The 25,473-nt window shown below is 41.7% G+C and overlaps 1 protein-coding gene and 1 long non-coding RNA gene across 2 annotated transcripts in view; one reads left to right on the forward strand and one right to left on the reverse strand.

The window, feature by feature from the left end:
- Window positions 1-6,520, forward strand: part of LOC109300640 — a 17,403-nt gene extending 10,883 nt beyond the window's left edge. The window contains exon 3 of the long non-coding RNA XR_002098284.1: window positions 6,501-6,520. This is a non-coding gene — a long non-coding RNA (uncharacterized LOC109300640). The remainder of the gene's footprint in view (window positions 1-6,500) is intronic.
- The window catches only part of LOC109300344 (connector enhancer of kinase suppressor of ras 2-like), a 444,864-nt gene that overhangs the window by 317,497 nt on the left and 101,894 nt on the right, over window positions 1-25,473 (reverse strand). Inside the window, exon 5 of the mRNA XM_019521027.1 lies at window positions 24,411-24,452. Within this exon, the coding sequence (XP_019376572.1) occupies window positions 24,411-24,452 (42 nt within the window). The remainder of the gene's footprint in view (window positions 1-24,410; window positions 24,453-25,473) is intronic.

Below are 25,473 nucleotides of genomic sequence, written 5' to 3' on the forward strand. Positions count from 1 at the left end.
TGATCTGGTATCTCATGATGTTCTCATGGGAAAATTGGAGAATTGTGGGCTTAAAAGCTTAACAGTTAGGTGGGTAGGAAGCTGGCTGCAGGGTAGGGCCCAAAGAGTTCTAATGAATCCATCTGTGTTGTCCTGGGGAGAAGTGGCCAGTGGTGTCTCTCAGGGGTACATGCCTGGCCCAGTGCTTTTCAACATCTTTATCAATGCTTTGGATGTGGGGGTGTAGAGCTCACTGGACAAGTTCATGGATGACACCAAGCTATGGGGGAGTGTGGTCATGCTTGAAAATAGGTTGCAGATACAGGTGGACCTAGACAGGCTGGCAACTTGGGCAGATAGGAACCAGATGAAGTTCAATGTTGAGAAGTGTAAAGTGATCCATCTGAAGAATGGATCCCCAACTTACTTACAGGTCCAGTGGCACCATACTGACTAGTATCATGACTGAAAGGGACCAAGGGGTAATAATAGACCATAGTATGAACATGAGCTATCTATGTGATGCTGTAGCCAGCAGGGCAAACAATACTTTGGCATGCATCAACTGATGCATCTCAAGCAAAACTGAGGAAGTGATTCTTCCACTTTACTCAGTATTGGTGAGACCACAGCTGGAGTACTGCATCCAGTTCTGGGTACTGCACTTCAATAGGGACATGGAAAAGCTTGAGAGAGTCCAGAGAAGAGCCACCTGTATGGTCAGAGACTTGCAAGGCAAGCCACATAAGGAAAGGCTGAGGAACTTGGGCTTCTTAAGACTAAAAATGAGAAAGCTGAGAGGGTACTTGGTAGCAGCTTACCACTACATCAGGGGAACACATCATGGTCTCGATGAACAACTGTTCACCAGAGCATCCTTGGGGAAAACCAGGAGTAATGGCCAAAAACTCCTGGGAGACCATTTCAGGCTTAAAACTAGGAAAAATTTGTTCACAGTCAGGGTGTCCAGACTGCGGGATAAACTCCCTCCAGAGATGGTGCAATCACCTACCCTGGAAATCTTCAAGAGGAGACAAGACGGTCACCTCACTGTGGTCACCTGACCCCAGCTGTCCTTCCTGCATAATGCAGGGAGTGCTGGATCTGATGATCTTGCAAGGTCCCTTCCAGCCCCTTACAATCTATGAATCCATGTTCCTCCTGAAGCAGGGGGCCCAAAACTGCCATGCTCTCCCTGTATTTTAACCCAGAGGGTCTCAAGACACCCTCCTTGGTTGCTAAATTCAGTTTGAAGGGAAGTGTACTGCTTCTTCACATAGAGAGCTACACCCCCACCCCTCTTCCCAACATGGTCTTTCCTGTACAAGGTATAGCCTTCTAAACCTATGGACCAGTCATAGGTAGAGTCCCACAAGGTCTCCATTATCCCTATGACATCATAATTTTTGTCACTCAGGAGAAGGGCCAGTTCCTCTTGCTTGTTTCCCAAACTCCTGGCATTTGTGTACAGGCAGTTGAGCCTACCATGGGAAGCCCTGGCCTTCCCCGTGGGCTGGGATGTGATCATTCCTTGGGATATCATCAGAGTAGGTTCCCTTGGGTTACCTAACCTATTAATACTGTGGTTGACATGACCTGGGCTATAACTGTTAATTGACCACCTGTCCCCCAGTGATCCTAGTTTAAAGCCCTGTCAAGTAGGTCAGCCATTCTGGCCGAGAAGAGCTTCTTTCCTTTCAGGATGAGGTGGAAGCTATCCCTTCCCAACAAGCTGCTGCCTCTCTCCCTGAAATGTAGACCATGGTTAAAGAAGCCAAACTCCGCACTAAAGCATCATCACCAGAGTCTTTTGTTAACTTCTCTGATGCACCTTTCCCTATGAGGCCCATGACCCATGATCATGAAAAAACGACCTGTGCTCCCAGACTCTTGAGCCTAACCCTCAGAGCATGGTAGTAACTCATCACCTGGCTGGGCTTGTTCTGAGCCATGTCATTAGTGCCTACATGGATGAGCAGCATGGGATGATGGTCAGAGAGCCAGATGAGTTTGGGGATCCTCTCAGTTACATCCTGGACGTGAGCCCTTGGGAAGCTGCAGACCTCACGGGCTAAGGGGTCACAGTGACAGCTCACTCCCTCTGTCCCCCTCAAGAGAGATTCATCCACCACGATCACTCTGTGCCTTCTCTTAGGTGAGGTTGCTGGTGGCTCTCCATACTCACATGCTGGAGCCAGAGGCTCAGCTGGCTCTGCTGATGTAAGGGGTTTGAATAGATTGCTCAGGTCCAGGGGAGTGGTCACTTACCTCCCAGCTGTGTTGGGGGTCAAGCTGGGGGTCCACCACATGTGCTGGGGATCAGCTGTCAGAGACAGAGAGGCTGGGGTACAGGGACTGCCCCAAGATTGGGGGAAAAAAAATCACTAAAAATGAGGAAAAAGAATTGGATGGAGATCTGCATTTGAGATAGCAGTTAGAATATAGGTGTCAAATATATGGTCCACAGGCTGAATCTAGCCTGTAGAGCCCAAAGATCTGGCCCAAGAGTAGCAGATGCACCCCATGTGTGGTATGAGGAGCTAATATGGCTCATGGTCTGGACCTGGCACTGCAGGCATTGTTTGTGGCACAGGGGGTTGGTTTGGCACACGAGCTGTACACAGCACTCACACTGGACCAGCACTGAGCATTGCCTCTGAGTCAGTCTAGGACCATGACAGAGCCAGAGCACAGGCCCTATGCTAGCTCCCTATGCTGTGAGCATCACCCACAGCACCTGGTCCAGCATGTGTATTACGAGCACCACATGCCAGCCCTGCTTCAGGGTTTGTGCTGCCTGTAATGTTCAAGCTGGACCTGAAGCTTTGTATGCTGCCCACTGCTTACAGCCCTACACACCCTGCCAGACAGCCCTACACACTGGGGCTCAATCCTGACTAGCCCTGGATCCAGCACTCAAGGCAAGTCCAGTGGGGCCTGGCATGCATCGTCTGCCCTGTTCTGGTCCCCTAGGTTGCAGGCAGTGTTCCTGGTGCCAGGTCCAAATAGCAAGCCCTGGAGTGCAACTGGCATGTGCTGCCTGAAGCACAAGAGGGTCAGTACAGAAAGCATGCTGCATGTAATGCGTCACCAGACCAGCCTTGCCCATTGGCTAGATTCAGCCCGCAGACAGGCCTAGAGACCCTCATGTGATCTGTAAGGCTGAATGAGTTTGGCACTCCCGAGTTAGAAGGAATTGACTGAAGCAGAGAGGGGAAGAGGAGCAGGTAGAGCTCATGGGAAACATAGAGGAGTAAGGGTAACCAGGACTGAGAGTATGATATCAGTGGACAAAAGGGAAAAGGAAGGAGGAGGAGGGTGTATGCTATAATAAAGCCAGGTAAGGTGAAAGCTAAAAGTAAGTGGCAGTTGGTCAAGATTACAGAGAGAGGCCTACAAATTGCATCCCCACTGGTGAGAAGAGGGTAGGACCCAGTTAAAATTTAGTATAGCTTCTGCTTTCTGCTGTCTGTTACAGACACTGTTTTTATTTTTCAGGCTTTTATTCTAACAGTTGTGAAAAAAAATGAATTATTCAAACTCATTCTTAATCTTCTGCTGCTTTAATTGTTGAAATAGTATTTTAAAGTTAACAAACCTATGTAATGGTAAATTGTAGGTCCATACCCTAAGTAAAAAATACAACTAATTATTAAGCATCTATAATAATCAACAATTTCATTGTCATGTAATTTAATATTTTTAAGTGGAATTATCTAGTATCTACTATGCTACTTATGTGTACTACATAGGTGATATGTTCATTGCTTACAAAATGTGTACCATTTGGCATGCAGATTATTACCAGCACTATTATTAAATGTCTTATAGGACTGGCACAAGCAATATTTGAGCAATATAGGGCACATCTACATATGCAATTAATGCACCTGAATTTTCTATGCAGAAAATTCAGGTTCATTAGGGCACACTTTTGCACATGCACCTGTGTCAGGAGCAAACTGAGCTCAACAGAAGCAGTATAGTCCAGGGCTGCTTCTGCAGTGCTCTGCTCCCCTGCAGCAGTCAGAGGGAGCTTCAGACTCCCCTGGGTGCCAGCCCCAGGCTGGCAGGGTGCATGGGGGCCAGGCCTAGGCTCCATGCAGGGGTGGAGGGGAGGTGTCCCAGCTCCAGGGGCAGCTCCCTCACAGCTGCATAGAGATCAGAACAGGCCCTGAGCCCCAGAGGGCAGGGGGAGCTGTCTGGGATCTGAGGACAGCTCCTTCCCAGTGGTGTGGAGCTCAGGATCCCAGCCCAGATTGGCAGCACTGGCTTGAGGCTATTCTCCATGCCCAAGTGGCAGCAGCTTCTTGATCTTTCCCCTTACTTTGCTTGCGTGCAGTGGAGGAGTCTGGGATGAACTTGCAGGATCAGTCATCATCAAGAAAGGTAAGGAGGCATCCGCCCACTCAGCAGCCTCGGACCCTGCTCTGGCTCCCGAGGCTGGCTTTTGGTAAGCACCATCCTCTGTGTCTCAAAATCGGTCTGCCTCCCAAGGTACTGGGAGATGGAGGGAGGGCAGTGATGAGCTGGGATCTTCTAGCCCATATCCCGGCTCCTGCCCAGTGCTGGGGGAGGTGGGAGCTGAGCAGTCCTGGGACCAGGGGGACTCATATCTCTAGTTCTAGTCATATCCCTAGTCCTGATGCTGCTCGACTCCTGCCCAGTGCTGGAGAGAGGTGGGAGCTGAGCAGCACTGGGACTGGGGGGACTCATATCTCCCTCTAGTTCCAGTGCTGCTCAGCTCCTGCCTCCCCTCAACACTGGGCAGGATCCAGGATATGGGCTGGAGAATCCCAGCTTGTTGCTGCCTCCCTTTTGGCTGAGTGCCTTGGGAGGCATCATGACCCTCAGGTGCAGAGAATGGCAAGCACCGAGAGCCAGCCCCAGAGACCAGAGTAGGGTCTGAGGCCACTGAGCAGGTGGCTACCTGCTTACTTTTCTTGATGATGGGCTGATCCAGCAAGTTCATTCTGGGCTCCTCCACAGCCTTCAAGCAAGGTGAGGGGAGAGATCATGGCACTGCTGCTGCTTGAGCATAGAGAATAGCTTCAAGCCAGCAACACTGAGCTGAGCTGTGATCCTGAGCTCTGCACAGCTGAGAGCTGCCCCCAGAGCTGGGGACAGCTCTCCCTCCCTGCCCCCTGAAGCATAGGACTTAGCCAGGCAGCCCTAGTGGCCCCATACTTCCTGGGCTGAGTGGGAGCAATATACTGCCAGCCAGCATCTAAATGTGCACTTTGGTACATTAGTTAAAAGCACAGCTTTCTAGTACCTGTATCTGTGGGTCCTGGTAAACAGTGCTTTAAATTAATCTACTGTGCACTAATTGCTGTGCATGTGTAGACGGTGATCCTTTACTGCACATTAGATTAGTCTAATGCACAGTAAATAGATGCATCCATATAGTACTAGAAGCAAAATTTGAGACTGTTTGTGCTAGGCACTGTACAAACAAAAAGTGAGAGACCATTTTTGTCCTGAAGAGTAGGAGAGGAAAAGGTGCTTATAGAGATGAAGTGATGTTCAGCTCAACATGGAAAGTCCTACCCACAAAGCCATATTGCCCCTAAATTGCAAGTTTCTTTTCCGAACACATGAAGCAAGCTCCTTAACAAAACCTCCGCTAAATCTCAGAAACATGGTAACAGCAACAGCTTTGAAAAGCATTACATGTTACTACTAAACAGCAATGAAGGAGGGTTAGTATTCTTACCCTAGATTTCAATTTGTTATTTTTGAGGCTACTGTTAACAGCATTAGTAAGAGGAAAATTGGTCATATTTTCCATCTAAATGACATTGTTGATTCTTGCACCAGAAGTTTTATAGTGCTTCACTTTAACAATCATCTGAAACATGATTATCTTTATGACTCTGTATTCAAGAATTATAAATCCTCTATTTTTGGCTCTGATATGTGCTGCTGAAGTGAGCACATATCAGAGCCAAAAAAATATACTAAGATATAAATAAAAATATACTCTGATATACTAAGTAACCTAAAACAACTGATGCCTTTACCTTCTGAAGCAGAAGAGAAAGTTAGAAATGTGTATACTTGTAGTAATGTATTAAATAAGATGAAGTAATAGTATACTGGATATCAAGACAGTGGTAGCCTTAGAGTTGTTGGGGCCCTGGGCAACAGAGTCATTTGGGGCCCCTCAGAGGCTTAATTTTGATGGCCTATAAATAAGTCGGGCATGTTTTATTTCAATTTCACTTTGGCCTATCCATGAAACTGCAGTAAAAGTATCTTAATGCAATATTGAGAATACAAAGAAACAGTTTTTTAACATTGGGCTATATTCTAGGTTCATTCTAGGTTCAAAATGTTGGGGCCCCCTACAGTGTGGGGCACCGAGTGGTTGCCCGGTTTGCCCTCATTCAAAAAACCCTAGGTGGAATTGATCTAAGTTTTCTGTAAGCAGTGTAGTTTAGATTGGTAGCAAACAGAATACACATTTGATTTTTAGTCAGGGGAGAGAGGGAGAGAGAGGGACACAAATCTTAGACCAGGTTCCACCATTTTTAAACCAGTCTATATGTGCTAAACTTCTGTTCTGTTATGGCTATAGACCAGTTTTTGATCATTTATACTGGTAAAAGTGTAATGTCTGTACCTGGCCATAATATTTTGACATGCTCCCATGGAATATTTCTTTTGCATCAACCTTTTCTGATGGGAAAGTGTCCTGTTGGAAAATCTATAACCTGCTCCTTGGTTTTTGTCAGATAAAAACTCTTCTACGTGTTTTTATATTGAATGGATGTGACTAACCACCAACTTATTTCTGACATCTTTTTAGCATAAATCACATTTGCTTCCCTGATAAAAGTAACTCATATTAGAAAACTGAATCAACTTGGTAACATTTATTTTAAAACTCCAATAACTTAATATAATGTTTTCTACATATTTAAAAGGCAGCAGAGAGAATTAATCCTCAATTAATAATTTGATGCTATTTAAAGTAATTTTAAATTCTTTATATTTTGGTAAATTTTTAAAATGCCAGCATTAAGCATGAAAAGCAAGGGTTTTTTTGTGATATATTTTAATCAGACCACCCATATTTCTGGGAGAGATGGACAGGTTTTGGGGGATAAAATGCCTTTCTTTAGGTCAGTGTATAAAGGTAACGGTATTAAGTATATAATTTGGAAGAATTAACTTTTAAAAGTACTTTCTAATCCTCCAGTGGCTGGAACTATTGTGTGCATCATTGAGCTCCGATGGTTGGAATGACAGATCAGTTTATCTATCCTTATGAAACCCTATGGTATATGTGTGACCTTAAAATATGTATTCAATTGTTCATGTAGCTTTCTCATTTAGTTTTAAAAAACCTTAAAAATAAAACAAAAATCTCAGTTATTCTACAGCACCCGCAGTTCTTTGACATGTGTGATTCACCTGTGCTCTACTTCTGGTATGCCTGGGTCCAATGTCTGCCAGTACAGATTCTTTTTTGCCTCTGCAGCTATGCTCACTCCCTAGTTACCTTATGTTCCCCATCCAATCATGAAAAGTAGAGCAAGCTGCTTACTTGTCCATCCCCCTGTACCGAATCTATATAGAAGTTGATGGATGTAGGTAGCTAACACACATCAAAGAACCAATAATTATGATAGTTACTTTCTTCTTTGAGTAACTTCCCAACATTGCACACTTGCTGATTCACAAGAAGTGACCTTATAGACAGAAAGTGGGTGCTCAGAGTATTTTAACAGAACAGCTTTGCCACATTAGGCATCAGGTCTTGATGTCAGCACTAAGAAGCAGTATTGTGTGAAAATGTAGAATGAGTCATATGTAGCCGTCTTACAAAATTCTGAAATTGGTGTGCTTCCCAGGAAAACTGAAGAAACCGCCTGAGCTGTGTGTAATGGGTTCTTTCCTGCATGGCTGGTTCTAATACAGCTAAATTGTTGAGACAACCTTTAGATAACTATTGCCTAACCCTTTCTTCTATCTGCAGATATTTTAAAGTCAGGAAAAGACAGGGTTTCATCCTGTCCAGATAAAATGAAAGTATCTTAACTGTCTTAAGGATGCACCATTTGACTTTCCTCAATGAAAAAATGGGGACTGGGAAAGAAAAACTGCAAATGAACCAATGGATTTACATGGAATTCTGAAATAATTTTGTAAAAAATTTAAATGAAGCCTATGGTTCACTTTGCCCTTGCAAAACATTGCCTCAGGTGGACCAGCATAAATTCTTGGATTTCCTCTACCAGTCAGGGTGATGTTAGGGCTACAGAAGAAGTCATTTTCCTAAATGGATGCTGAAGTGAACATGTGGATAGAAGCTCCAAGGGAAGAATCATTAACTCAGTTAAGACTATAGACAAATGTAGTTTATATCAACTTCAAAAGGGGAATGGGATGCACATCTCTGTAATGTGCATCATCTGCTATGACATACCTATTACATCCCCATGCAGTGAGTTAAATCAATGGAACTTTATCCTTGTGTGCAACTTAAAACTGCAACTGTTTTGCTACACTTGTATTGCTGCAAACAGTTACATCACAGCAGCTAACCATATTTATTTATGCACCCCACAAACTTCCCCCCAAAATCAGCCCCCAAAATTGGGATGCATGCCTTAAGCAGGTAAAATGATTTTCCATGTAGAATAGCAGCATGGAGGAATAGAAGCATGGAGATGCTGTGCTGTAAGGATGGCCACTTCTCTTAGGGGAAGCCAGCAGCAGGGGTGTAGTCCAGTTTTAACCCTCTTACAGCCAGTGCCAAACTAGCAGCAGCTTTTGGCAGAGCAGCTTGTAGGTTATTCCTGAAGCAGCCATTGAGCTGGCTGAGGGCAAGTGAACTTCCTGTATACATTCAGCTCTCTCAGCCATGATTCTGGAAAATTAATATTTCCACATTCTGTCTTTCAAAAACAAGGTATGTGTCTTATTTGTTGGCATGTGGTTTGCAGGAAAATATTGTATATTGGTACCATGTCATATGGATGCAATTGTTACAACTATATCACAAGAGTACATTAAGATGGATAGCCTTGAGTTTTTTAGGAACACCAAGTAATCCAGTATAACAGGAACTTGAGTATGCTGCTCAAACTGCCCCAAATAGAGAATGTCCTTCATATAGCTGCAGAGGTTACACTGGTAAATTCCTTTCTGCTGTACACTGTGTATTTTGGACTTCAACAGTGCAGTTTCTTTAATAGTATTTAACCAGCTGTCAGGTGCATTGACACAGGGTCCATTGAACAAGCTGCCCTACATTCTGGAAGATTACAAGCCCAGTGCATGCAGAGTTACTAGTGCAATGTGAAAATAAATACATCAGTTCCAGAACAATTTCTTGGGAAAGGTGGTGGGGAGGGATTGTGCTCTCCCCTTTCTGTTGACAAAGCATTACTGTTGTGTTGTCTATCAAAAATAGGACTGTTGGTCTACATAGCATAGGAAGAAATGATGTTTAGGCTATGCAAATAGCTTTGAGCTGTAATATCATATGAAGGTAAGTTGCTTTGGAGTGCTCCTGGAAAAAAGAACTAAGTTCACTGAAAGTTCTGCAGTCCAAAAACTATTTCCAATTAATTCAGTGCTTTTTTTTAAATAATTCATCTGGGGCTTCTTGGATTTTAAGTTTCACATGCAGACACTGGCTATTTTTCAAAATCCACTTATATGTGACCCAGAAAGTGCTCCAATGGACATGGAGTTAAAATGATCAACTTGCAAGCAGGTGCACTAGCAAAGCTATCTTACCGTGAACTTAGTTTTGCTGATGTTTTACTAAAGAGTCTCCTGAAATGTACCCTGAAATACATAAACGTGGACAATGCACAGCTTCTCTATTCATAAGCATATACTTATGTGATAAAGCATTCTTTAAAATGAATATAAAACTCTAAGTTAAGATCCAGACTGATAGATGATCATTTTCCTCTGTGTTGCAAAGTCAAGCACTGAACCAAGACTGCAACATATGGTATCTGATAAAAAGTAGCGGCATAAATCTCACTTAATAAAAATTAGCGATGAAGCTTTTTTCACTTTTTTCCAGTAAAATGTAATTATATATATAATTTCTATATTTTAAATTTGATTTAGATATAATTTAAAACAAATTTAAAGCTTTCAATGGGAAACTTTAATTATTGGCTTAAAGCTTTATTTGTTATCTGGTAAATCTATAAACCTATGCAACAGTAAAACAAGACGTTAAAAATAAATTTAAAAATAAATAAACATTCAGTGCATAACATTTTTACCTTAATTGATATATCATATTTCAACAGTTAGTCAATATACAGACAACCACTCAGGACTGGCCCTCTAAAAAGACACTTCAGAGAAAAAACGTTGGGAATCCCTGATACAATTGGATTAATTGTTTACGTTAGTTTAATTGTTCACTAAATGCATGAATATTCGTAAATGCATTCAGTAAGATTATTCATTCTACAAATTTAAATAAAATTAAAGCAGAACACAATATATGATGATATAAAAATAAAAAAAATGAAACAATATACAATATCGTATTTACTGAAATCTAAAATGGTCCTGAAGTAAGCCAACCCCCCAATAATTAGATTCTATATATGGAACATTTATAAATCTGTTATAATTTTCCAGGTACAGAATCTAATTATTGGAGGGCTATCCTAAATTCATGTCCCCCCTTCACTCCTGCCACTGTGACAGCAGGAAAAACAGTGACTGGTGGGGACAGGTGGCTAGGGAGGTCAGGAAGCCCCTCACCCTCTGCCCCCGCCCTTCTTCCTCCTACCTGCCCCGCCTTCCTGCCCCCCACCTGAATCCCCCCACCCCTAGCTCCCCACAACCTCTTTCCTACTCCCCCCACAATTTCTGCCCCTCCACTCCCAGTCCCCGGTCACTGTCTCTTCCCTCCCCTCACCCCCCACCTCCTTATTGATTGATGCTGCTCAGGCTGTTTCCTATTGGGTCACAGAGCACAATGGAGGCACAGCCCCTGCTCAGCCATGAAGCAGTGGCCAGGCAGCGGTGGAGTTTTCCATGCCTGGGAGGGAATCCAGCCTGGGCTGGAAGCCCACTGCATCTGACAGTAAGGGGGGGAGGAGGGGAGGAGGGGAAGAAACTGCAGATGGGGAGGAGCAGGAGGCTTCTGTGGGTCTGACCCTGGCCCAACGTTGGCTCAGGGCCAGTGTCAGAGCTCCAGCAGCTATCTGCTCCGTCTTCAACTTTATATGCAAATCTAAGACAAGCGACTTTCCTCTCATGCCGGCTGGAGGAAAAACCCTTGTCTTTGATTCAAGGAAATGTGGCAGTAGAATAAAAGAATAAAAACAGCAGAATCTTATTTGATTTTCATCCTTGTTCTTTGTTCAAGTCATACGAATTCACCTAGAGAGTGCAGAACAGGTTGCAAGTTATCAGCAAAGAGCCAGACATTTTTTTCCTCATTAGTCCAGTGTTTAAAATGTTCCAGTAATGGAGAAATATGTTCCACTAAAGGAGAAATTTCCTCTCATTTCTTCAAAGAGTGAGCAAGACCATAAATAGTGGTTTAAATCATTTATCTTATTCTTCCTGGAAAAACATACCCAGTCTGTATATAGGGACTGACGCTACCTGCCCATAAACTGCATATCTCATTTGAATACATCTCAGTATAATAATGGCTTCTATTTTGTAGTTGTACTTCAGATGGTTAGATTTCTAAGCCAAAAGGGTGCTTTATTAATCTCAAAAAAGGAAAAGTTCAAGAAGAACTCACTGCGTGGATACTGACATCTTTAATTCTTACATCTTGTTTTCAATGTACGAGGAATATTGGGTCAGTGACTGTTAACATGTTTCCCAGGAATAAATGTTATTTAAACATGCAAATAATGGTTGATTTGGTAGAAGAGTGGCTTGTAAAATGAGTCTGAGGGGATTTAACAGGGGTACAGGCTCTTATTCTTATCCAATAATTTTAAGTTCTTCATTGAGCTGAAGTGCTTGCAATAAGCAGCTCCATTTTAGATTGTATAAGCCTCTCTGTTGTAGATATAAACGCTACCTTGGAAAGTAATTCAAATTCTTTTCTATTTTTGAATGAACCATGGGGTCAGCATCCCATAGTTACATTCATTATAATAAAATATACTTTACGTTACATCTATAGCCACTTCGTGCTACCAGTACTGCTCTTCTATTGGTCTTAAAATAAAAGGATGAAACTCTATCCAAAGTTTATTTTGCTCTACTGCTTACATTTTCAGTAAGTTTATTCAAGTTCATATTTGTATTAAAATAGATTTAAAGGTATTTATATGAGGATAGCACTTCCAATTTCTTTGTAAAAACCATACCAGTTTTCTCCTTTCATTACTAAAAAACAGTGCCTTGATTCCAAGGACAGTGCAGTGTTGATTTCCAAGCTAGTTGAGACACACTACCATTGAAAATAATCCAGTGACCTTTGGGGCCTATCTAGAATTGTTATATTAATAATGTGTCTTCTGCATAAAGCCAGAGGTAGAGTCATTCAATAGCATAGGTACATGGAGTTGATTCCCCATTATTGCACTCTTTAGATCATTCAGTAATAGATTAAAAATATGGAGTGGAGCAAGCAGACATCCTTGTCACCCCTATCTTACTTGGAAAACTACTAGATATGGCACCACCAATCCCATAATGCACTCTAGATGCTGTAGTAAGTAACAACTAAATGTAAGAGAGCTTTATCCACTGATGTCACTGACAGTTTCTTCAATAATTTTAATTGGTCTATGGAATCAAAAGCTTCCTTCATATCTATGAAGGCTATATAGAAATAGCTTTGGTTTGGGGGAGTTTTTTGTTTTTCTTTTTGGGTTTTTGGTTTTTGGGTTTTTACATATTTGGATGCCAAATAATGCTACATTAAGCAATGGTTCATCCAAAAATAACTTTCTCTAAGACCATTTGTTCTTTTTCCAGAATGTTATTTTCAGAAATCAATGTTTGCAAATGAGAAAGTGTCTCTCATATAATTTGGCTGGAATACACAGAAGACTAACAGGGTGCCATGCTGCAGGATATCTCTCTTCACTGTTTCTAAAAATTGGGTCTATTATATTTTCATTCCAGTGATCAGGATAAATGTCTTCTAAAATAATTGTACTAATTTTGTTTTGATATTGTTTCTTCTTCTTAGCTATTAGTTTTTTATAGTTTATTTTAATCTTTTAAATCTGTTGCAAAAGAACACAGTTGTTTTTGGATTTGTATTCCTCCAATACTTCTATTAAAGAGACTTTAGCTTTAGAGTGGTCCTCATTAAATCATGGCCTGTACCACCAATGCCTATTCTTCAAAATGATGTTCTCTTTTGTGAGATGTGAGAGCATATTTGGCTGGCATAGGCATGGGGGGCAGGGGAGAGGGAGAGGGGGAGGGGCAGGCATAGAAACAGGCATGGGTGCAGTGCCATAGCAAGGTGGAGTGAGCAGGGTGACTGTCCCAGGTGCTGAAGCAAAGAGGCGCCAATCGGCACTGGCCAGCTGAAGCAGGGCGTGGGACGGAGCTGCAAGTGGCTCATGTGGGGTGGCGCGGGAATGTGGGGAGGGCAGCTCCTACCACTGCCTCCACTCCCGGGCAAGCACGTGCCCCCCAGATCTGTGAATGGGGCAAGGGTGGGCTGCCACTGTGGGCTTTGCCTTCCTTCCCACAGTACTGCATGGGGGAAGCAAGGGGCGGGGGACTTAAATTCTAAGTCATCTTGGATTTGAGTGTTTCGGATCATCTCTAGAGAATTAGGTAACAATTTCCATTTCAGGACTGCATCAGTTCTTGATGTAAATGATGGCAAAAAACATTAATAAGAATTAAGGGATCTCTAATGTAGAACTTAATATGGACTAATAGATAGACACACTCTAATTCAGTTTCTAGTCACCAGTCAGATTTCTAATTGAGATGAATAACAAATCCTCCCTGAAACTCTTAAGTTCTAGAATTTCAGCTATTTTTGTAGAATGAACCTCCCCCCCCGAAATAGACACTATGGCTGCCTATAGACTTACTCTGCATTCTAATTAGAATGCTCCAGAGTCACATGTATTAAGCCTCCCTGCATTTTAAAATGCCCACAGGGGCACTTTAAACCTTGTCAAATAAGTTTTAAAGTGTTTTATGGCCCTTTTTAAACATGTGGGACTTAATACATGTGATGGTGAGGTGTTTTAATTATAGTGGCTCCCTGGGAACTGTTCTAACTAAAATGCCCCTCCACAGCCCTGAGAATATGTATAAGCAGCCTATCTTCCCATGCCATGTCTCTCATAAAATCACAACATCAAAATAATTAATACAGTATAACCTCATAAATTCAGCACTCAAACTTCTGGGATTCTCAAAAAGGCAGCACTGCAGGCAGGTGGCATCAGCTGCTCCTGGGGCTGCAGCAGGGAGCAAAGTGGAGGGAACTCTAAGTGGGTACAGGGTATGGGGGGGGGGAAGGGGGAGGCGTGGGTCTTACTGCTACACGCATCCCAGGAGGGCTGTGGGCTGCGGGGCTGTGCTGGGCTCTTCCCAAGGGGCACATGCCCCTGGATCTGGGAAAAGCCTGGATCAGGCTGGGGCCAGTAGCAGCACTGGGCTCTTCCTGGTGCTCAGGGCAGGCTCACTCATTCACCAATCCAGAATTTTCACATTTCCGGCAGATGCTAGGTCCCAAGCATGCTGGATTTATGAGGTTATACTGTAAAATGATTTCTCCACAATGGGTCAGATAATTTATTTGTCAACCCAGTTATGTTCCAAATGAAAAGATGAAGCTCACCTACAGATGAAGCAATTTGCTTCTTAGAATTTGTCACTGTTTTGAGTCTATAAATACAGAAGTAGGGTAATCATTGGTAGATACTGAAGCCCTCAAGTCTCTATTATATGCATTGCTTTGAATAGGTAGAGATAAATAACTACCTCAAAAAGGATATTAGCAATAAGGAACGAACCTGTAAGGACTAGAGGAAAATGACTGATCAGCATAGAAAGCAATATCCTGGAGGTCAGGAAGTGTGAGAATAAAGTGAGAACACCAGAAATTGAGTCAGATCAAACTAAGTTTTCTTACAGAAGCTATTACAACAAATATCAAAAAATTGACCTGGTCACCCTAGTAAATTGAAAATTGGCATACATTCTCAAGATTAGTGATTCCCAAACTTAAACCATTCATATACTACCATATTTTTTTAAAACCCAATGTTTGAAACAGCACAATCAAGCACAATCTCCTTTTTGTGCACATTTATTTTAGGCATTAATAGTCTTAAGTATTTCCAGACTCTATTGTAAAACAAAAGGCTAAAGAAGGCTAACCTGCTGATTAAAACAATCTTTTAAGACATCTTAGAGTTTTATATTGTGAATCTAAATAGCATGCTGAAGCAACTATTATTATTTATGTTTTTCTGTATTATTCAAAACACAAGGAACAATTACATTTGTCAAAAGTGGCATCTTGACATATTCTGGTGTGTCACTTAACTGCAGTTATTCTTTTTATTTTTAACTTGTATAATTTAAATTTCAAACCCCATTAATTTTTATTTGGATTATTAACACAAGCCAATATATGCTTTGCTTCTTTACTTACCAAAATATAAATCAAGAAAAATATTAAACACTTTGAACAATTTGGGGGAAAATAAAAAAAAATGCTATTATTACTGAGAAGAGTGTGCATGCTTCACAGAATCAAGTGGTGAGATACTGGTGAGTTTTATCCAAAAGTCTAGTTTTGAATTAATCTTTTCCTGTATTTGGTTTTCTGCTCTTATGGTTATGAAAAAGTCTTGCATTGATACATAGCATGGAAGAACATCAGAAAAAACCCTCTTTTTCTCAACCAAAAAGTTGTTGAGCTGCCCCTTGCTGAATTTGAACTTGAGTGCACTATCACATGAAAGTTCAGTCAATTTTTCCTTTTCATTTCTTTCTCTCCTTTTTTTTGTATTAAAAATGGCTTCCTGATGCACTTCTCATTTTCTGCAAGAGCATTCCTTAAAAACATGGTGACCAAATTCAGGCAAAGTTGTTTTATTTCAGGAAGGAGGATGGAATACATTTATAATTCCTTTCAAATGAAGAAATTTTGCAAGGTTCAAGAGACTGGAAATTTCCCTTCCAACCCTTTTTTTTTTTTTTTGCAATAAACTAGTTCCATCATCATCATAGCCTTTGTTTTGCCATGATCACCATAAAGTATAATTTTCAGTTCCTGTACACTGCCATTTGGTTCCTTGAGATGAGTGAACAAGTCTGCTAAATAGACTCATTTTGATAGTCATAACACATTCACAAAGTAATCAGCCCTTTCAAAACCAAAATCACTAAGGAAAACTTTTTGTACCTCAGAACAAAGTTCAAAGAGATGAGTCAACACCTTCCCACATGACAGCCATCTCATGTTTGCACAAAGAAGATTTTGATGATTACTTCTCATTTTATTACACAAAACTTCCTTCCATTTTCATGCCCTTGTGACAAGGTATTTAACAGATTTTGTTGGAGTATTATAGGCCACATCACGAGCACTTCTGCAGTGGCTTTGAACATGCAGACTCCATACTTTCAATGATGCACCTTAGCACCTGCACTGCTCAAGCTCCAACACAAAGCTGAAAACAAGTGTGAGTTCAGTGCCTGAACTTAAATAAACCTGACCACTTTTACAAAAACTGCTACAAAATAATGAGCATTTTTGGCACCTAAATAAATAACCTAAATGTTAATCATGCAGTGAGCAAGCTTAGTATTACATACCACTTCAATTTGCACCCTAACACAACAGATTTCCTAGTCATTGCTTGAACTCTCTCAGAGCACAAACTGAGGATGTTTTGCCAATTCACACCATATGCTTTGATAAACTTATTCTATTTGGTAAACATTTCTTATGCCTCTCTACATCTTGATAGAGAACTCTTTAGCTGCCACTTATTCAAACCTTACATATGAAAGAAGCTGAATACATAAAGATATCAATATTGTCATCTTATAGCAATAAAAAATCTTTGCTTTACACATCTTATGCACCCCAGGATATTCAAGCTAGCTCTAAATGAACTCGCTCAAATACCAGAAGCAGTATTGTTGCATTAGCACAGTGCTTGGCCTGGGTTAATCAGACCCATTGAGAAGCAAAGTATGGTGGCTCAGGTGGAGTGCCATGCTAATGCAGCTATACTACTCCAGTCTTGAATTCTTGTTGGTGTTGGTCTTTACAAGGGATCATCATTAAGCTGCTGTGAAGCTCTGCCTCCAAAAAGTAACTGCACTGTACTTTGTAATGCTAACACAGCTGCCTTACAAAACCGTGTGAGATTTTCCATTTTGAGCCACTTCCAAGCTTCCGGAGTATGATGTTTCTAATGTAGCCTCATTAATGTCCATTAGAACTATTGTTACTTTTTGGGGCTGTCTTTCATTCACTTGATTATTTTTCATTTTTTTTAAAGAAGAAACTAAGAGGTTTTCTACATACACACAAAAAAATTCTTGATTTTTCTTTGTATTATTTTTTTTCTTTCTTTTTATTCTTCTCTTTGCTTTGTACAAAGCTTGTCACAGAATCCCCCGGGAAGTGTGTGTTTGGAATGAATAGAAGCCTCTGGCTTTTTTACTATTCATTCCACCTAGGAAGAGCACAGACCAAGTACAGATGCTTCCTCAGCCTGACAAAGGGTATTTGTACCCAAAAGTTTGCAAAGAATTTTTCTAACTACCTGAGGTAGTCTAATAAAAGATAGCAGATTTACCGAAAGAATTTTGTCTGCCTAGTTCCTTAAAGGAAATTTCTGGTTTTCAACCTGATTGAAAAGAAAGCCGAGTTTTCAAAATTTTGAAAAATGGAACTTACATCCTCCAAACAACTCTTTTCAACAACAACTGCTATTCATATTGTTGTCTCATGTCCCCTCAAAGGCCCACTTTGTGACCCAAAATCACGACATAAGCCTCTTCACCCATGGCTCAGTCACCAAGCTAACAGATAACTCTTGCAAACCATATCTGCAGTATACTCCAATACTCCTGTAGTTCTCCATGCTTACATTTTCATTCTAACTTTCAACATGCAATCCAAATGCACTTCACATAATTGAGCTGTTGTCCCTTAATGACATCAAGAGATGTCTACCACCATGTACCTGCAGATACATAGTTGTGATACATAGCTGATGCCAGCTAACCGCACACAAATTAGGTGCAGTCTTTGAATTCTTTTTTTTTCCATTTGACCTATTTGCATCCCCAGGAAACAACACTATGACACACTCCTATCTGCTTGCTTGCCTACATTTACTGCCTGTCGTCTTTACCACAAAATTCACTTTCCTATTTTCATTCATCCCACCTCGCTTGTCTTGTGTAGCATAATGAAATACCCACCCAACAGCCCATTCAGGGGAACCTCTCCTTTACTAAAAGTGAATCATACCTTCTCTTATGTAGTAGTCTTTCTCACTTCAAATTCTGGATGGGTTGGTTTAGTTTTGATAGGGGTATATCAGACCTTCTCTACCCTGTGCAGCAGGGTTCACCTGCCTGACAAATCTGTTTGAATGAAAAATTTGACAGGAAAAAGAGGGGCAATGAGTTTGAAGTTCTGAGCAGTGGATAAAGGAGCCACTCAGGTTTAGGTAATGGTAGAACCATCACATTTTAGTCCTTCAAAGGCTAGAAGGGTTCATAATTACCAGTTAGATAAGAAAACTGATTTCTTTCAAGGGATGGAAACTGATGGATAAAGCTGTTTCATCGCCTTTTAACAATCCAACAGAACCTTTGGTTAAAGCAGGCACACTGCTGTGAAGTTTAGAAAGCCAAGGTACCCAATTTTGGGTTGAATTTCAGGTAACAATTATATAACTAGTGAACTTAGAATCATCAAACCATAAAAAATTAAGGGTTGGAAGGGACCACAGGAGGTCATCTAGTCCAACCCCATACTCAAAGCAGGAGCATCCCCAACTAGATCATCCCAGTCAGGGCTTTGTCAAGCCAGGCCTTAAAACCCTCCAAAGATGGAGATTTCACCACCTCTCTAGGTAACCTGTTCCAGTGCTTCACCACCCTCCTAGTGAGAAAGTTTTCCCTAGTATCCAACCTAAACCTCCCTTGCTGTAACTTGAGACCATTGCTCCTTGTTTTATCATCTGCCACCACTGAGACCAGTCCATTTCCATCCTCTTTGGAACCACCACCCTTCATGTAGTTAAAAGCTGCTATCAAATCCCCTCATGCTTGCTGCATGAACTGCTTAGCTTCTGATAAGATATGACAGTGATGTTACCATGGGGTTAATGGTAGGACTCATAATGAAAAGCTAGCTTCAAGCTTATGTCTTACATTTTCATAGGATGTGGGAGACCCAGGTTCAATTGTCCTTCCTGTATGAGATGGTTTTGAACTCATTTCCTGCACCTTCCAGAAAGTACTCCCTCCTCCCCCTCCCCCAACTAGGCTAGCAGGTTTTCTGAGGTTAGACAGAGGTGGGCAAAATGCGGCCCCCGGGCCAGATGCGGCCCGCCAGGCCATTCTATCTGGCTCACGGGGCCCCTCAAAAGTTTAGACAATTAATATTTATCTGCCCCGGCAGCCTGTCATGCAGCCCTTGATGGCTTGCCAAAACTCAGTAAGCGGCCCTCCACCCAAAATAATTGCCCACCCCTGGGTTAGGACTTCCAAATATCTCCTGTTAGCACTCTGCTTTGTATAAATTATTAAATATTCACTGGATTGAGAACTGGAAGCCAGTGTCCTGTCTCCAAACAGGATCTCCTAATTACCAGACTAAAAAGTCATACAGACCTCTTCCCAGCTGCTTTTGTTTCAGTCCTGCTTACAGGACCTCTCCTTCTTTTGCCTTCTTCCCATATCATCCCAGACCTTCTAAATGAAATAGACCCCTATCCAAGTCACACTCCTGCCTCCTAGCTGTCCTCTGACCGCTCACCTTATCCCTCCCCTCCTAATGAGCTGACCAGAGCCATGGTGAATGGTTAGGTAAATAAATTGCCAGAAGAAATAGATAAAAAGAATGCTAGTAAAAGAAAATGCTCTTGTGTTATATTCTGTAAATTTGAATTCCAGCATGTGTCTCACATAATCTCATGTCATGCACTTGCTCAGGAGCTCTTTGCTCACATGACCCTAAATGTGGATCGCTCAATTTATTTCAGACCATAAGAAGGCACAGTGAGCAAAACAGGCATAGATTTTTTTTTTTTTTAAGGAAAAACGACTGTTGAATCTTTAATTAATTCCACTATAACAATTCTAATTATGCAGACTTAAAAGTCAAAATCAGATTTTAGATTTTAAGGTAAACGCTAATTGTTTCTACCATTGCACAGCACTGCATGGTTACTTAGGAATATTATTTGTGGTTTAGGGGATTTTTGTTTTTGTCCTTTTCAAATTTATCAGATACTGGCCACTGCTGGAAGAAAGGATACTGCTGCTGAACTTTATTAATTAACAGTCTCATCTGGAATGGCAAAGCCTATTGAAAACTAGACATAGCAGAAAACATGGGAAGAATACTATGGAATTTCTATGAACTGCTGAGACTCTGAGCTCTTCTTCCTTCCCTTCTGCCTATATATGCATCCAGGACAGGGCCTGTCTACACTGTGGAAACACCAGGTTTCATGGGACTGAACATTCCTCGCCTACCCAAGTACAACTGACATGCTCCAGAGCCAGAGTTCACAAGCAAGGATACCCTGACCACTTTTTGCAATGCCCACTCTGAGGTGGCTGGAGATCAAGAGCCTGAAAGCAGGCACTGATGATGATTCTAAAGTAGCCCTAGTAGTGAACTTCTACCTCTGGAGCATGTCAGCAGTCATGGGTAAGTGAGCCATGCTCAGCTGTATATGCCCCAAGACATGCTGCCACTACATTATAAATGATCTATAGTGACAAATATAGCAAGAACAGCAACATTCCTGCTGAACTAACTTATCTAGAATTATGAATTGAGGGTTCAGAAACATACAAGCCTTTAAATTTCAGATTCCAGGTGCTTTTAAAAGCTCCATGAAGAACCAGATTTGCAACAGTAATCTAATTTTTACAAAGCCATTCCATATTGTGTCTGAATTTAAAAGCACAGCAGTGATTTACTACAGATTTTCATCCTTGCTTTAAAACTAGAGTGTGCGCAAATGGCTCGAAATAAAAGCTAACCCATTTGAGGCACCACAAACTGCATGCAGCGCATGTACACCCATTCATCTTGCTGCTAATTTGCAGTGTGGTGGGTCTTTTCGACACTGGGAGCACTTACACACATGCGGGGAACCTGCTCTGATGTGTTGGAAATCCAGTGCATCAAAGCAGACTGCACTAATTAAGTCTGCTGGAGCACATAAATGATGCGCTCTGACAGCCTTGCGTGTCACATGTATTAATGGCGCAGCATGCCTCTGTGCTGAGAAAATGGTGGTGGTATGCTTTGAACTAATACACGTTCAATGTGCTTTAGTTCAAAGTGCACCACGACCATTTTCTCAGCGGGGAGTTGTGCTACACCACTGATACACGTGACACACAGATGCTTTTAATTAGTGTGGCTTGCTAATTAAAAATGCCCAGCGCTGCATCAGAAGCATGTGTAAAAATGCCCTGAGAGATCCTTGGGTCAAAAAGCCATCACTAAAAAAAGCTGTGTGGTGCACACAGCTGCAATATGTGCCACCAGAAAGGGAGCCTGATAGGCCAGAGCCACGCTCTGGCTGCCATTCAGGCTCTGAGTGACTGGCTTGGCACTGCCGCTGCCCTGGGAGGACCCCAGGTAAGGCTACTGGGGCCAGTACAACTGCTGGCTCCAGCCTCTCCTACTCCACCTGGTTCAATTTGCTGTGCCCCACAGCACACGTGCAGGAGCATGCCCAGGAACAAATAGCAGCAGCACAAATATGTTCTGCTGCTATCTGTCCCATGGAAAATGCATGCCCCTGAATGTGCACACTCATTGGGATGCACCTAGTGAGTTTCAGTGAGACCAGAGAGCTCCAGGGCTGCAGCCCCCAAGCTCGCTTGCTCTGAGGGGCCCAATACTTTTTTCTCTGGAGCTCAGGTAGCTCCTGCCACCCTGCACCCCACTGGTTTGTGCCTGATTCTTTTTTTCCCTTAAGCTCAGGTGGTGCCCACCTTCCATGCCACTGCTGACAGAAACAGAGCCAGTCCAGGTGGCCATGGGAGGCACTATGGCCACCAGACACTGGAGCTGCAGTGTTTGCTCTGCCTAATTATTTTTCCTGGAGTGGCATAACTTTAAGCCAAATAATGAATGTTTTCAGCCACTTAAAAAGTGTTATATTAGCATGCAGCTAGTCTAGGGGTTAAGAACTCCAGAAGCCACCAAACTTGTTGTGTAACGAGGCTCTTCAATGGAGCACCCTACCAACGAGCAATGTTAGCAGGTAAAGTAGTATAGCTGGCAAATTATCTGCTGGAATTCAGTGAAGCTTTATTTAAACCACCCATGTTAATGTATTATTCCATAATACCATGAGACTTCTAAACAGCCTTTACACCAGTAATTAAGAACTGGTGATTAGTACAAAGATCAAAGTTTTGGGTTTGGGTTGCTTCAGTGAATGAGAGATGATTTATTATTCTTATCTGCTCCCAACTAAATCATTCAGCCCTAATTATTTTTTTGCATCCCCAAAGATTTTCATATCAAAAGATATAAAATTAATAAAAAATATGCATTTGCATCCTGCCTTCATTAAATTATATAAAAGTACCCTAGATCTTTCAATACCAAAAGTGTTACATAAGTTACATTACATTATTGTTTTAAAAAAATAATTCCTAAAACAAGATTATTTTCATAGTCCTTTAACACAATATTTCAAATAAAGGTACTAGTATTGTTGTAATGTATTTAGACTTCTGTAAAATATTTGACTTGGGCATCACACATTTTGCTTAAGAAACTAGGAAAATAGCGACTCAATAGGATACATATTAAATGGATTAAGAACTAATAGGTCTCAAAATGTAATTGTAAATAGATACTCCTCATTGATTGTGTAGGGTTCTGGAAGGATCCTGCAGGCATAAGTTCATAGATTCATAGATTGCAAGGCTGGAAGGGACCTCGGAAGATCATTGGGTCCAGCCCCCTGTACCAGGCAGGAAAGACTGGGGTGACCCAGTGAGGTGACGATCCAGTTTCCTCTTGAAGATTTCCAGGGTAGGTGATTGCACCACTTCTGGAGGGAGCTTATTCCACAGTCTGGGCTCTCTACCTGTGATGAAGTTTTCCCTAATGTTGAGCCTGAAATGGTCTTCCAGGAGTTTGTGGCCATTACTCCTCATCTTCCCCAAGGGTGCCCTGGTAAACAGTTGCTCACTGAGCCCTTGATGTACTCCCCTGATGTAGTGGTTAGCTGCTACCAAGTCCCCTCTCAGCCTTCTCTTTTTGAGGCCAAGGAGTCCCAGATACCTCAGCCTTTTCTCATATGGCTTGCCGTGCAAGTCTCAAGCATACGGGTGGCCCTTCTCTGGATTCTCTCAAGCTTTAATGCATTATTGTTAAAGTGTGGTGCCCAGAACTGGATGCAGTACTCCAGCTGTGGTCTCACTAATACTGAGTAGAGTCACTTCTTTGGTTTTGTTTGAGATGCATCAGTTGATGCATGCCAGAATATTATTTGCCCTGCTGGCTACAGCATCACACTGCTGGCTCATATTCATACTGTAATCTATTATTACTCCCAGGTCCCAGGGTCTTGACATAAGCTATTTAATATTTTTAGTCAAGATCTGGAAGAAAATCAAATCATTATAGATAAAGTTTGCAGCTGACACAAATTTAATGGGAGTGATAAGTAAGCAAAACATGTCAATCTTGAAGTGTAATTTAGATTCTCAGTAAACTGCATAAAAGTAAAAAAAAATGTATTTTAATACCGTTGCATATATAAGAACAAAGAATTTAGGCTCTTTTTAAAAGACTGGAGACTGAAAAGGACTTTGTGGACATTGACAATAATTAGGTGAACAAGAGCTCTCAGGGCAATGTTGTAGACAAAAAGGCTAATGAAAACCTTGGATGTAAACACAGAGGACTACCACACAGAAGTCGGTAGCATCCAGTGTCCATATTTGGCACTGAAGTCACCAAGAGGGGAATGCTGTGTCCACTTCCGGTGGTGTTCTAAGTTCTAGAAGAGTATTCAGGAAATTCAGGAAAATCCTATGGCCTGCATTATGCAGAAGATCAAACTAGATAATAGCAACCATCTTTTCTGGCCTTATCATCTGTCAATTTATAAAACTCAGCTCTTAATAACTGCTATTATCCATTGCCATATTCTAAGAAATCTTATTTTCTTAAACCATATTAAAAATACATATGCTTAAGCACATATCAAAGCAGAAATATTAAAACTACTTACCACATGAAGAATTTTATTTTCTGTTTCATACACTGTGCAATCCTACAGTAAAAAAGAAAAGAGAAGAAAGAATTTATGCATATATCAATTCAATTTTCTTTTCTCTATACATATATAAGAATATAGTTTACAGTGTTACTATACTTCTCCCTCATTTTCATACATATATGTATATAGATGAGTAATATTTCCAAGTTCTATATGACTAACAGTTAATCTGAGAAAATGTATTGCAACAATACCTACATAACTTTACAAAGCTATTTTTCAAGTTATATCAATAAAACTCTTGCCTTCAGTAACAGCAGATGTGTGTGTGTGTGCACAGTCACATTTCATTATATTTCACAATGCCATATACCATAGTGAGCTGTATTGTTTGGATACTAGAATATATCCCATCTCAATTTATCTTAACAGATTTCTGTCAGACAAAGTAAAATGAAGAACAACCTCATGTAACTGATACTATATTAATAGTCTCAACTTCCCAAATTACCATATATGCCCAAATCCAAGATGACTGAATGTAAGACAATACTCCCCCACAAATCATTAGACTATATATGGAAAATTTGTAAATTTATTATACTTGTCCATGTATTATTGGGGGGCCACTATAAATCCACCTCTTTCCCCCTCCTGCTGCAGCGAGGAAGGCAGTGGCAGGGAAGTATGTGGTAAGGGTAGTAGGTGGCCACCTTGCTCCCCCTGCAGTCTGCCTTCCACCCGTGGTGCCTGAACCCTATGCTGCCTCCTCCCCATGTCTGTGTCCCCTGGCACATAGCTCCCCGCCATGCCTATGCCATTGTTGCTGCATGTCCTGTCTGCCCTCAGCAGCCTCTGCCTTCCTGCTTGCTCCTTACAACTTCTACCCCCCCACCTGACCTCCCCACATTTTCTGCCCCTTACATCCTCTGCCCCCCTGGCTGCTCTTCATAGCCTCTGCACCTGGTAGTCCACTGCGGTCTATGCCCTGGCATGTCCCCTGCGGCCTCTACCCCCTGCCTTCTCCTTGCAGCCTTTGCCCCCCTTAGCCTCTGCAACTGCCTGCCTCCACAGC

This window comes from Gavialis gangeticus, unplaced genomic scaffold, assembly GCF_001723915.1.
Source record: "Gavialis gangeticus isolate Ggan-Ray unplaced genomic scaffold, GavGan_comp1, whole genome shotgun sequence".
Classification (NCBI taxonomy): Eukaryota; Metazoa; Chordata; order Crocodylia; family Gavialidae; genus Gavialis; species Gavialis gangeticus.